Source organism: Sceloporus undulatus, unplaced genomic scaffold (genome assembly GCF_019175285.1).
Source record: "Sceloporus undulatus isolate JIND9_A2432 ecotype Alabama unplaced genomic scaffold, SceUnd_v1.1 scaffold_16, whole genome shotgun sequence".
Taxonomy (NCBI): Eukaryota; Metazoa; Chordata; class Lepidosauria; order Squamata; family Phrynosomatidae; genus Sceloporus; species Sceloporus undulatus.
Window position 1 is genome coordinate 3,466,335 of NW_024802938.1, and position 11,547 is coordinate 3,477,881.

Sequence of the window (11,547 nt, forward strand, 5' to 3'; positions counted from 1 at the left end):
GGGCGTACAAATGAAATGAAATGAATAAAAAATACATTTAAACTCGTCCCTCCCTATTTTGTGGATTTGACTTGCAAATTTGATTATTCACAGATTTTAAATATAGTTCTCTCTAGGATCTCTAAGTCCTCCAGTGCAACTCTGTGGTCAACTTTAACCAAGGTCACACTGAAAGGACCCTAGAGTTCCTAGAGAAGAAAACCTTTCTGGGCATTTGTAGATCCTTTGTGCCATTCTGTGGTTAATGTATGGCAGATGTTGCAAGACTTGCACTGAGGTCCTAGGGCCAGATAGTTGTTCCCTCAGGAAAACACACTATCGAATGGCTTTGTTATTTGCCAGTTTTTCTACATTCACAGGGATCCTGTGCCCCTAACCCCAGTGATGGGAATGTGGAGGGACGAGTGTATTTATTTATTTCTATGCCACCTTTGGAGTTTTCAGACAAGGGAAATTGGAAGTATAATCCAGTGGCATCTGAACGCAATCATGGGGTTTAACGTTATTGCGTGATAGACTACCGCACGCAATTTCGGGCAATGGAATCAGTTTGAATGCAATCATGGGGTTTCACGTTATGCGTGAGAGGTGATCACATGCAAGTTCGGTCAGTGGCAAGCTATTTTGGGCAATAGGAAATCAGTTCGAATGCAATTCAAATTCACTTAAATTTGCTGAACTAGCGGATCATGTAAATACATTCTGGCCCCACTTTTTTCATTCAAAATTAAGAGAAATTCCTCCCGCTGTATAAACTCTACCAAAAAAGGGACCCAAGGGGGCTCACATTAGAAAACTCCCCCCCCACAAAAAAAAACAATTAAAATAAATTAATTAAAACACGACAAAGTTAAATTTTTGAAGCCTAACAAACTGGCCACCTGCACACAAGGGAGTCTTCCCAAACCCTGCCAGACCCTGGGAAAAGAAAGGAGAAAAATCCCCTCCTGGTTTTGAAGCACCCTCACAAAAGGAGCCGCCTCAGCCTGAAGAAGAAACCTGCCTGCACTGAATCAGCACATGTTTAGTTCCGCCCTTCCAGCCCGGACCCATTCACTGCTGGCTCCCTTCCACCATCCTTTTGCCCAAGCTGCTTTCCCATTGGCTCTTCTCCCTACCAATCGCTACGGAGGAGCCCAGTTGACTGACATAGCCTTTGGCACCCCCCAGTAAAGAAGGAATCACCCTCCAGCTAGTGCTGAACCTTCAGTCCTCTTGACATTCTTCCAGCCCAGATGCAGTGTGAATGGATTCCCCTCTCTTATAGATAATATTATTTATTATGATGACAGATAAAGAGGACAACTGTGCCTGGACTCTGTGTTGCTCAGTTGTTGGTTGTTTTGATGTGTGCCCTGAGGGATTGTGTGGAGGAAGGAAGAGTCAGGAAAGAAGAGGGTGTTTTGGTGTGTGTGGTTTCTTCCCACTGCCAAGGAGGACAAGTCACCGCATAATGGAGGACCCTCCGAAAAGTGGAGGACATGTTCCAAGACAAGCTATAAAACACTCCTAGAAGTGTCAATGCTTCTTATCCTGCTCAAAATGGAGGACTTTTGCACTCCTTCCTAGGCAGATGGCTGAAATGGAGGTCATGTCCTGAAAGGAGGGACGCCTAGCCGCCCTGCAGACGTCCTTAATGCCAAAGAGGACAGAATGGGGACATTCAAAAACCATTGGAGATCGTGACCAAAGAAAAGCTGCAATCCATCCCAGAGCATCTTCCACCTCTGCTGAAAGACCTTGTTTTTATTTGGAAGCCAGCCCTTTTACTTTCCCCTGGATCTATTTCAGAGGGGAAGGGAGAGGTGTTTGGCCATCTTCAATGGGCCTCCTGGGAGTTGTAGTCCTCCTTTTTTTTATCAGATTGGAAGGCATGGATTTTTTGGTCCCCCTGAAAGCCTCATAGCGCAAGCCTCTCATTTCCTTGTGAGACCTAGGCATTCAATAGAAAGGGGCTTCTGGCAAAGGCAGAGAGAGAGAGAGAGAGAGAGAAGAGAGAAAGAGAGGGGGAGGATGTGTGTGTTTGGGGGGGGGGGTGGGTACTGTAGAAATAGTCCAGTTTGACACTACTTTAACTGCCCTGGCTCCATCCTCCCATATCCTGGGATGTGTAGTTCTCTGAGGCATTAGCACTCTTGGCAAAGAAGGCTAAATAGTGTTGCTGCTGCGTGCCTTCAAGTCTTATGGCGACCCTATCAGGGGCTTTGGGTTCAATTCAGAGGGGGTTTGCCATTGCCATCCCTGAGGCTGAGAGAGTGTGCCTGGCAAGGCCACTGCTCTTTCCCCTTTTTCCAGATGGATGCTCTCCCTCTCCCTCTCTTTTTGTCTCTGCTCTTGCAGACCTTTCGGCTACCAAGGTGTTTCAAAGGCAATAAATATTTCTCCTGCTTGGATCTGTTTCGCTTCTGTAAATGCAGAGAGTTCCTCCCAGGCTTTCCCGGTTCCTGCCCCCTCCGGGGAGCTCTAGCTCGATCCAGTTCAGTCTCAACTTTCTCGCCTCCAGGAAAATAAAATAGAAATGTCAAATAGAGAAATCCACCTTTCTTGGCAAGGAAGGAAGAAAAGGAGGAGGAGAGAGGAGGAGAAACTTTGGAGTGGGAGGAGGGCTCCAGAAAGCTAAAATAAAAATTAAATATAAATATAAATATAAAAATCCACTTTTGGCAAGGAAGGAAAAGGAGGTTGGGCTCCAAATAAAATAAAAAGAATTGAAATCAAATCAAATAATATAAAATGTAAAAACCCACCTTGGCAAGGGATGAAGGAAAGGAGGAGGAAGAGGAAGGAGGGATCTGGGGGGCGGGGGGAAGAGGAGATGGTTGCCAGGGAGAAGGCTCTTTCCCGGCAGCTGTTTATGCAAACGAGGGGGCGTGGCCGAGGCGGGAGGCCGCGCCCCTTATGCAGATGAGGGGCGTGGGGTAGGGGGCGGGGGGTGATGGCTGGGAGCCCCGGAAGCGCGAGCGAGCGAGCAGCCCCATATAACAAACTACTGAGGCGCTTCGCCCGGCAGAACCCAGAGGGAGCGCGAGACAGCCAGCTAGCAAGCAAAGCACGCACAGCACAGCAAGGCAAGCAAAGCAAGCTATCCAACTAGCAAGGGACTATGGCTCTAGGACCCCATAAGGCTGCAGCCCCTCAGCTTTTCCCCGACCCACAAGAGGCAGCCCCTTGCAAACCTGCGCAGGTAATCCGGATCCAGACCGGTGTGTAGACGGAGCAGGACAAGGAGTTGTGGTGTGGTGGTGGTGGGGGTTTTCTGCGTGGCTTCTGCGTGGCGTTTTCTTTTTTGGAATGAGATTATTGAGTGGTTTGAGCATTGCACATTGTTCAACCCCCCCCCCCCCCCACTCTGCCATGAGAAGCATGCCTCCTTTTTCAGCCTGGCTGTCCGGGGAGGAATCCCCCCGTGTCCTCCATGCTACATTTCTCTAGGAGTGTTTTCAGCTTTTTTTCTGTCCAGGAGGGATTTCCAAAAGGTCCTCCATTTTGAGAACTCACTAAGAAGCATGCCTTTCTATTTCTATTTGAGTGCTTTTAGCTTTTCTTTTCTGTCCGGGAGGGATTCTGAAATGTCCTCCATTCTGAGCAGGACTCAAATACAGGGATTTCCATTTCTAGGGAGTGCTTGAGCTTTCAGTTTCTGTCCTCAGGAGCAATCCAGAAGGTCCTCCCTTTTGAGCATCACTAATCAGAAGCAGGGCTTTCCATTTCTAGGGACTGTTTTGATCTCCTCGGGGGACCCGGCGTCCTCCTTTCCAGGACCGCGTCCTCCCTTTTAGCCTCCCATAGCCCAGGAGGAATGCCAAAGCTGTCCTCCATTTTGAGCGGGGCAAGAAACGGGGTTTTAGATTTCTAACATGTCCTTCCTTGTTTTCCCCCCCCCGCAACGTCCTCCATTTGGCGGTGGTTTGTGAGGACCTCTGGTCCCCCTGGGTCCTGGGGTTAGTGGTTGGAGCCGTAGGACTCTCAGTAGGGCTGCATCCACACTGGAGAAATAACCCGGTTTGGCACTGCTTTAACTCTTTTCTGGCTCAAGGCTATGGAATTCTGGGAGTTGGAGTTTGTAACAAACTGTTTGTTGTTTGTTTGTTTGTTTGTTACAAACTCCAACTCCCAGATTCCATAGCCTTGAGCCAGAAAAGAGTTAAAGCAGTGCCAAACCGGGTTATTTCTCCAGTGTGGATGCAGCCTGGTTCCAAACACAACACTGCAGAAATAATCCGTTTTAACTGCTCTGACTCAATGCGAAGTAACTCTGGGATGTGCATGTCTGAGGAAACTACACGTCCCAGCATTTCCTAGCATTGAGCCAGGGCAGTTGAAGCCATCTCAAATTAGGCTCTTGCTGCAGTGTGTTTCGGACCCTAGGACTATGGAGCCCAAGCACTGATGGCTTTGCCATCCCTCTCCCTCGTTTCCTCCCATCAATTGCCCCTCAGTTGGCCCAACTTAGTTTATAATTAAAATGCATTTTATTGTGGATGGGAGGGTTTATGGGTTATGATGTTTTATTGTATTGTTTTAGTATTGTTTTATTATTGTTAGCCACTCAAATCTGCTTAGAGAGGCGGGATATAAATAAATTTTATTATTATTATTATTATTATTATTATTAGGATCGAAGGAGGAAGCCAACTCAGGAAGGGATCAGGTTGAGTATTTGTTGGCCTTGGGGAGCCCTGCTGGACGAGGGAAAGCACCGCTGGGGCTGGAGCATGGCAGATGAGGAAAACCCCCCTCTTCCTCCTCCTACGCCTCCTGCTGCTCCTCTTCCTCCAGAGGATGATGAGGATATTGGCGTCCCTTTGTCCCACCAGGATCCCTGTGCCGCGACCATTGCCACCACCAGCAGCAATAGCAGCAACAGCAGCCGGTGCAATGTGCTGAGCTGGGCTCAAGTGCAGCGTCTGGACGGGATCCTGAGCGAGACCATCCCAATCCACGGCCGGGGCAACTTCCCCACCTTGGAGATGCAGCCCCGGCAGATTGTGAAAGTGGTGCGCAGCCGCCTGGAGGAGAAGCGGATCGGGGTTCGAGACGTGCGCCTCAACGGTTCAGCTGCCAGTCATGTCTTGCACCAGGACAGCGGCCTGGGCTACAAGGACTTGGACCTCATCTTCTGCGCCGACCTCAAGGGCGAAGGCGAGTTCCAAACCATCAAGGACGTTGTCCTGGACTGCCTCTTGGACTTCCTCCCCGAAGGGGTCAACAAGGAGAAGATCACCCCACTCACCCTCAAGGTAAGCCCAGTCTGCCCCGGGCTGTAGTCCCAACCCAAGCCAGACCTGTTGGGTCCGTACAGCTTGTGTAACCTTTGGAAGAGTGAGCCAAGAAGGGAAGAATTCAAAATTCAAAACTGAGGCTGTCATACTTTGGCCGTGCCATGAGAAGACATAACTCACTAGAAAAGACCATAATGCTAGGGAAGGTAGAGGGAAGGAGGATGAGAGGAAGGCCACATGCTAGATGGATGGACTGCATTAAGGAGGTCAGGGATATAATACAAAGATATAGCCATGTTAGCCTGTAGAATCAGTACATAGATCTTGTGGCACCTCTGAGACTCACTGAAAGAAAGAAGCTGGCAGTATGAGCTTTCCTAGACTTCAGTCTGCTTCCTCAAATACATTTCCAAGAAGGGAAGGGATGTGGCCGCTAGGTGAGCTGGCCCTTGTTTTGCCTAGTTGTAAAAAATAGTAATGAAACCCACTGGGTCACCTATCTGATCTTGCACGCTAAACAGGGTCAGAATATGGAGTGCTGTAGGCTTTAAAAAATGCTTACAGACATACTGGTGGGTCACCTTGAGCATGTCACACTCTCTCAGCCTCAGAGGATGGCAATGGCAAACCCCCTCTGCAGAGACTTGCCAAGAAAACCCTGGGATAGGTTAGGGTCACCATAAGTCAGAAATGAAAGCATACAATAATAATAATAATACCACGCAAAATGCAGAAAGAGGAAATCCCTTTCCTATTCCCTACCTCTCACTGTTAATGAACAGGATTAATGACAGGAAAGCTACCTCCTGAAATTTGGGATGGGACTTCAGAAGGAGGAGAGGGAGGAGTCTATATAGGAGTTAGGATCACAGAGTTGGAAGAGACTGCAAGGGCCATCCAGTCCAACCCCATTCTACCATGCAGGAACTCATAATCAAAGCACTCCTGACAGATGGCCATCCAGCCTGTTTAAAACCTCCACTTTGAGGGAGTGTATTCCACTGTTAAAAAAGCTCTTACTGTCAAAAAGTTCTTCCTAATGTTCAGGTGAAATCTCTTGATAAGCAGCTTCATATATTTGTCCCTGGAGTGAAAAGAGATCCCCACAACTTTGAACTACAGTCTGACCCATCACTCAGATCAACCCCCAAGTGCTGGGACATAAGCTGATTTCTTATCAGACTTCCCTTGTCTTAACTGCATTCAGCTTGGATCTGGTTGAGCTGCAGGAAGGGACCGCTAGAGGGAAGCCGCGCTCCCTTGTCTTCCTTTCAGTTCCTGTACAAATGAGATGCAAAGGCTGGATTTTTCCTTCTGAAAGAACTCTGTTCTACCACTGTCTGGTTTGATTTTTTGAAAGCCTTGGATGCATTCCTTAGTTGCCCCCAAGTTTCCCCCCCAGTGCTTATTGCCCTCACTGCCAGGGTGACCAGAGGTCCTCACTGCAAAGGAGGACAAGGCACTGTGAAGTGTAAGATATTCAAGAAAAATGGAGGACATGACCAAATAAAAGCTAAAAACACTCACATAAATATATATTCAGGCTTCTCAGTAATGCTCAAAATGAAGGACGTTTTAAAATTCTTCCTGGATAGAAGGTTGAAATGTAGGATGTGTCCTAGAAAAGAAGGATGTCTGGTCACCTTAGTTTCAGTTGGCCTTTCTCCAACCTGTTATCTTCCCAGAAGTATTGGGCATTCCTGTGAAGCCCTGCTAGCATAATCTGTGGCTATGGTGCTGAGAAGGATGGCTCTACAGCATTGAACTTCATTCACCTCAGGGAAACTTAATCCCCTTGAAATCAAGGAGTGTTGCTGGGTGGTTGTTGTTTTGTCCTATCGACTTCAGTAAAGGCTCCATCCAAGAGGTTTGATTGAGTTCAGGTGTTAATCTGCTGGGTTGGTTTGGAGAAAGGGAAACATAGGATGATTTCTCAGATCATTCCCAGAATATATGTGCATTTCCTCTCCCTCAAATGGGAATCAATTAGATATTTATTTTAATGGTACAAGTATCAGAATTTGATAGTAATTGCTTTTGCAACATTTTAATTGCAAACCTGCAAAGAGAGTCCCTTCTTTGGTGCTTTGTCTGAAAATGTGGATATACCAATTCCATATCGCTGGATGAAAAACCTGAATAAAATCCTTACAGAATATGTCCTTTGTGCAGTTGCCATGCCATGTACACTCCCTCTCCCTTTGGAGCTCTGCAGCTGCATGTCTGCAAAACCACATACTAAATCTGTTTACAGTGTCTCTTTCTTATGCCTGGGCTCTGTAAACGGATGGGCTGCAAGCTTGGAGCAGGATGGAGCTGGGATCAAATGCAAATGAAGGCTCTGAAGAGGAGGTGCTTTTTTCTAGTTTCCTCATCTGCCTCTTTCTCTCTTTCTCTTCCTCTTCTTAATGTGTTTCAAATTGTAGGAGGCCTATGTGCAGAAAATGGTGAAAGTGTGCAATGATTCAGACCGATGGAGTCTTATCTCCTTGTCCAACAACAGTGGCAAAAATGTGGAGCTGAAATTTGTGGACTCTCTGAGAAGGCAATTTGAGTTCAGCGTCGATTCGTTCCAAATCAAACTAGACTCGCTCCTCTTGTTCTACGAATGTTCTGAAAACCCAATGACTGAAACTTTTCACCCAACTATCATTGGGGAAAGTGTCTATGGGGATTTCAATGAAGCCTTTGACCACCTTTGCAACAAGATCATTGCCACCCGAAATCCAGAAGAGATCAGGGGAGGTGGTCTCCTTAAGTATTGCAATCTCCTTGTAAGAGGCTTCAGGGCTGCCTCGGAAGCAGAGATGAAGTCTCTTCAGAGATACATGTGTTCCAGGTTTTTCATTGACTTCTCAGACATCGGGGAGCAGCAACGGAAGTTGGAGTCGTACTTGCAGAACCACTTTGTGGGACTGGAGGACCGCAAGTATGACTATCTCATGACCCTTCATGGCGTGGTGAATGAAAGCACAGTGTGCCTGATGGGACACGAGAGGAGACAGACTTTAAATCTGATCACCATGCTGGCCATCCGGGTGCTGGCTGAGCAAAATATCATCCCCAATGTGGCCAATGTCACTTGCTACTACCAGCCAGCCCCATACGTCGCAGATGCCAACTTCAGCAATTACTACATCGCCCAGGTTCAGCCAATGTTTCCTTGTCAGCAACACACATATTCAACTTGGTTGCCCTGTAATTAACAGGTTTTAACGGACTTAGTGGGAGAACGTTTTCTCTCAAGCCCATTAAGGGAGGGGGTGCCTGTCGCCTTTGGAAAATAGGGTGGTTCCCATATAGCGGTGAATCTGCTCTGGCTTCTGAGTTGTAGGGGAAGCTGTTGGTTCTTCTACTTAATGCAGTGGCGCAAGATTTAGAAAAGAACCAAAAACTTACTGGATTCCACCACAGAGCACAAAGCCTGTCATAAAAAGCAAACAGACTCCCTTGAAATAAACCAGGGAGGAATGCTTGATGACAATATGGGTAGGCAACACCTGCTCCCATAGCTATGACATAGGGAAAGCTGGGAAGCCTTTTTAAAAAATGGGATCTCAAAAACAAAACAACAAAAAAAAAGAGGGGCAAAGGGGAAGAATATGAGCGTGGGGAGGGAGCTAAATCTGTGTTCAGGAATTTAAAATTAGTGGCCTAACACAAGAGTTGTGTTGGAATAAGGTATATTTTGGAATTATTGCCTTTTGGCCATGCATCAAAGTGCTGTCAAGTGGAATGATCCCACAGAATGTATAGCTTGCTTGAATAGAATGCTTTAAGAGTAACAACTTGCTCCAAAGGAAGAGCAGTAGATGGTTACAGTTATTTAAAAAAGAAAAAGAAAAGAAAGAAAAATAAGGAGGGCTGTGCAGGGTGATAGCAAATTTCATTATTTCCAGCTGTATGCATGCTTCACATTTTTTTAAAAAATGTGGAAAAGTAAAAAACACAAGGAAAAACAGCTGTAGCAAGCAACATATGCTTCAGGACCAAAGATTTCTCAGACAAATTATCTAAACAAAGAGAACACAGTAGACTATTACAAAAAGAAAGAGAGAGAGAGAGTGATTACTATATTTGTATACACAAATGTTAAACAAAAGTGCCTGATGCCTTCAGAAAATTTGAAGTGAGAAAAATATAGTTTTGTGGTTTAACCTTGCATTTTGTTTTTGTTTTTTAATCAGGGACACAAGAAACTAAAAAAAAAAGCTTGTGAATAAATGGTGGAGGAAATGACTATTTTTTTTTTCCTGGCAAATACCTATAAAAAGTTTATATTGTTGGTGTGATATTATCACAGGTACGTGTGTGTATGTGTGTGTTTATTTGTCATGTGTGCATATATGTGTGTATGTAACATGTTATGTATATATACACACATTTTAAATATGGTCTAGAAAAATGTAGCAACTTTAAGGAATGTTTTACATAAAATAAAGTGCGTTTTCCAGTCTGCAACAGGATATCAGAATATTGAGGGCATTTTGCTGAGAGAGTCATTACCCTGCACCAGAAAACTGGGATAAACAAACTAGTCATACATAAATTTGGATTCAAATTAGGCATTTGTTTGGAGGTACAGATCTTAATAGTTATTCACTGAGTTACTTTTGAGCTACATCAGTTTTTAGTCTGGACAAACATTTCACTTTCCTCTCCAACTTTGTACTGTAATATGATTTTGATGTTTATCTCACTTAGTTTTGTGACTGCATACCTCTATGGTGTGTTAGACACCTATTGCAATGTGGCTTAAAGAGACATTAACCCTGACATCTAAAGATTTTAGCTTTAGCCACTGATCTAAATACTCATTATTAATATATATTTTAAACTAGCAGAATGCACTGTGCATTCCACGACCACTAGAAGTGAGTAAATGTGAAATGAACCATTATGAAGAACATTGAATAGATGTTTAAAATGTATATTATATATTATGCAACAATTAAACAACTTTGATCTGGTTGTCACACTGCATTTTCCAGCTTAGTACTGTACCTTATTTAAAACAAATCATTGGAACAAATAATCTGATTTAATTTCCTTTCTCTCAAGCATCAGAGAGCTGGGAAATCATTGTACAAGGAGTGTTTCTTCCACCACTGTGGTGATTTATCATACAAAAGAGTTTAATTTTCCAGCCAAGGGCCTTTTCAAAGCAAACAAAATCTAACAGAACACCTCAGAAGCATTCAAATAGAGAGCTAAGAGCTCTTAAGTCCATGGACAGAAAATCTGTGGGCTAAAAGGCTCTGAAATGTTGTGCTGGGTTGTGGCCCACATTTTGGGTTTTTTTCATGCTAAGGAAAGAACTTATGGTTATAGCACTGAACAGAAAAATATAACCATGCCACCCACTGTAGAATCAAATGAAACAGTACTGTATATATGCAGCGCGTGCAGAGAAATGTTAAAAGCAGCATAAAATATTTAAAGTGGCGGGATTAGTAAATTGCTAAGCAGTCAGGTTAGTGTCCCTTTGTCCCAGTAAAGCTCTGACAATGTTTTTTTCTTTACCCATTTTAAATTATAGAAGCTTCCCCCCCCCTTATTTTTACCATCCTTTTTATTTCTAAAATGAAGTTTAACAGGATCACCATTTGTTTACTCAACCCTCTCCTATGTGAATTTGTCAGGAATTGGTCAGTCATTGTCTTGACTTGGAAGCCCTCTGTCATCACTTTTGCACTGCATCCTTTTGATGCTTACTAACTATGGCCTGAAAATGCATGCACACACACTTACAATCAGCCACTCACTCACACAAATGTATATATCATTGTCTCTCTGTGTGTATCCTACACATGCACATTTTGATCAGTGCTCACTTGTGAAAATGAAATGTTTGCTCCTGGCAGACTTGTCCTTTCAGAGCAGCAAAGCCAAGACAGAGATGGTTCTAGTCAAAACCAAGAATTTAGCCTCTGGTTGTTTGGAGGACTTTCTGGCGGAAACCAAACTGAAGGCTGGGAAAATAGGATCAGCTGGTAATGCGGTATGTCCTTTCTCACCACAGCTATTTCGTTGCAAATAAATGAGTCATCCACTACTGAAATGGTTTGGGAATCTCTGGCAGTGCTGCAGCCCCAAAATGCTGATAACACATTATATATTTTCCTTAAGAGCAGGCTTTTCCATCTTTTTTTTAAAACCAAATAATTGACATTGTTAGTTTGGGATTACGTCTTTTTTCAAATTTTGGTTGCATTTGAAGATAAAAATCAACAAATGGTTGTCTTATACTGAATGCTTTAGGGCTTGGTTCACTTGATTAAATAGAGATTCCCCCTCTCTGTTTTAAGGTTCCAGTGATTTTTTT

At 44.5% G+C, this 11,547-nt stretch overlaps 1 protein-coding gene across 2 annotated transcripts; it reads left to right on the forward strand.

Annotated features, from left to right (window-relative positions):
• Positions 1 to 2,997: 2,997 nt before the first annotated feature.
• Positions 2,998 to 11,189, forward strand: LOC121917390 (terminal nucleotidyltransferase 5A-like). 2 transcript variants are annotated; one of them, XM_042443330.1, is made up of 3 exons: positions 2,998 to 3,184; positions 4,617 to 5,240; positions 7,649 to 11,189. In XM_042443330.1, exons 1-3 carry the CDS (start codon positions 3,104 to 3,106, stop codon positions 8,426 to 8,428), a joined length of 1,485 nt encoding a protein of 494 aa, XP_042299264.1. In that variant the 5' UTR covers positions 2,998 to 3,103; the 3' UTR covers positions 8,429 to 11,189. The 2 variants fall into 2 exon arrangements, with proteins under 2 accessions (XP_042299264.1, XP_042299265.1); XM_042443331.1 differs by having other exon boundaries at positions 3,121 to 3,203.
• The last annotated feature ends 358 nt before the right edge of the window (positions 11,190 to 11,547 follow it).

What these genes read in the sequence shown, in the direction of transcription:
- LOC121917390 (XM_042443330.1), top strand. Translation starts at nt 3,104, where the DNA reads ATGGCTCTAGGACCCCATAAGGCTGCAGCCCCTCAGCTTTTCCCCGAC. An exon ending in CCCCTTGCAAACCTGCGCAG is followed by an intron (nt 3,185 to 4,616) that starts GTAATCCGGATC and finishes TATTATTATTAG; the next exon opens with GATCGAAGGAGGAAGCCAAC. An exon ending in TCACCCCACTCACCCTCAAG is followed by an intron (nt 5,241 to 7,648) that starts GTAAGCCCAGTC and finishes TTCAAATTGTAG; the next exon opens with GAGGCCTATGTGCAGAAAAT.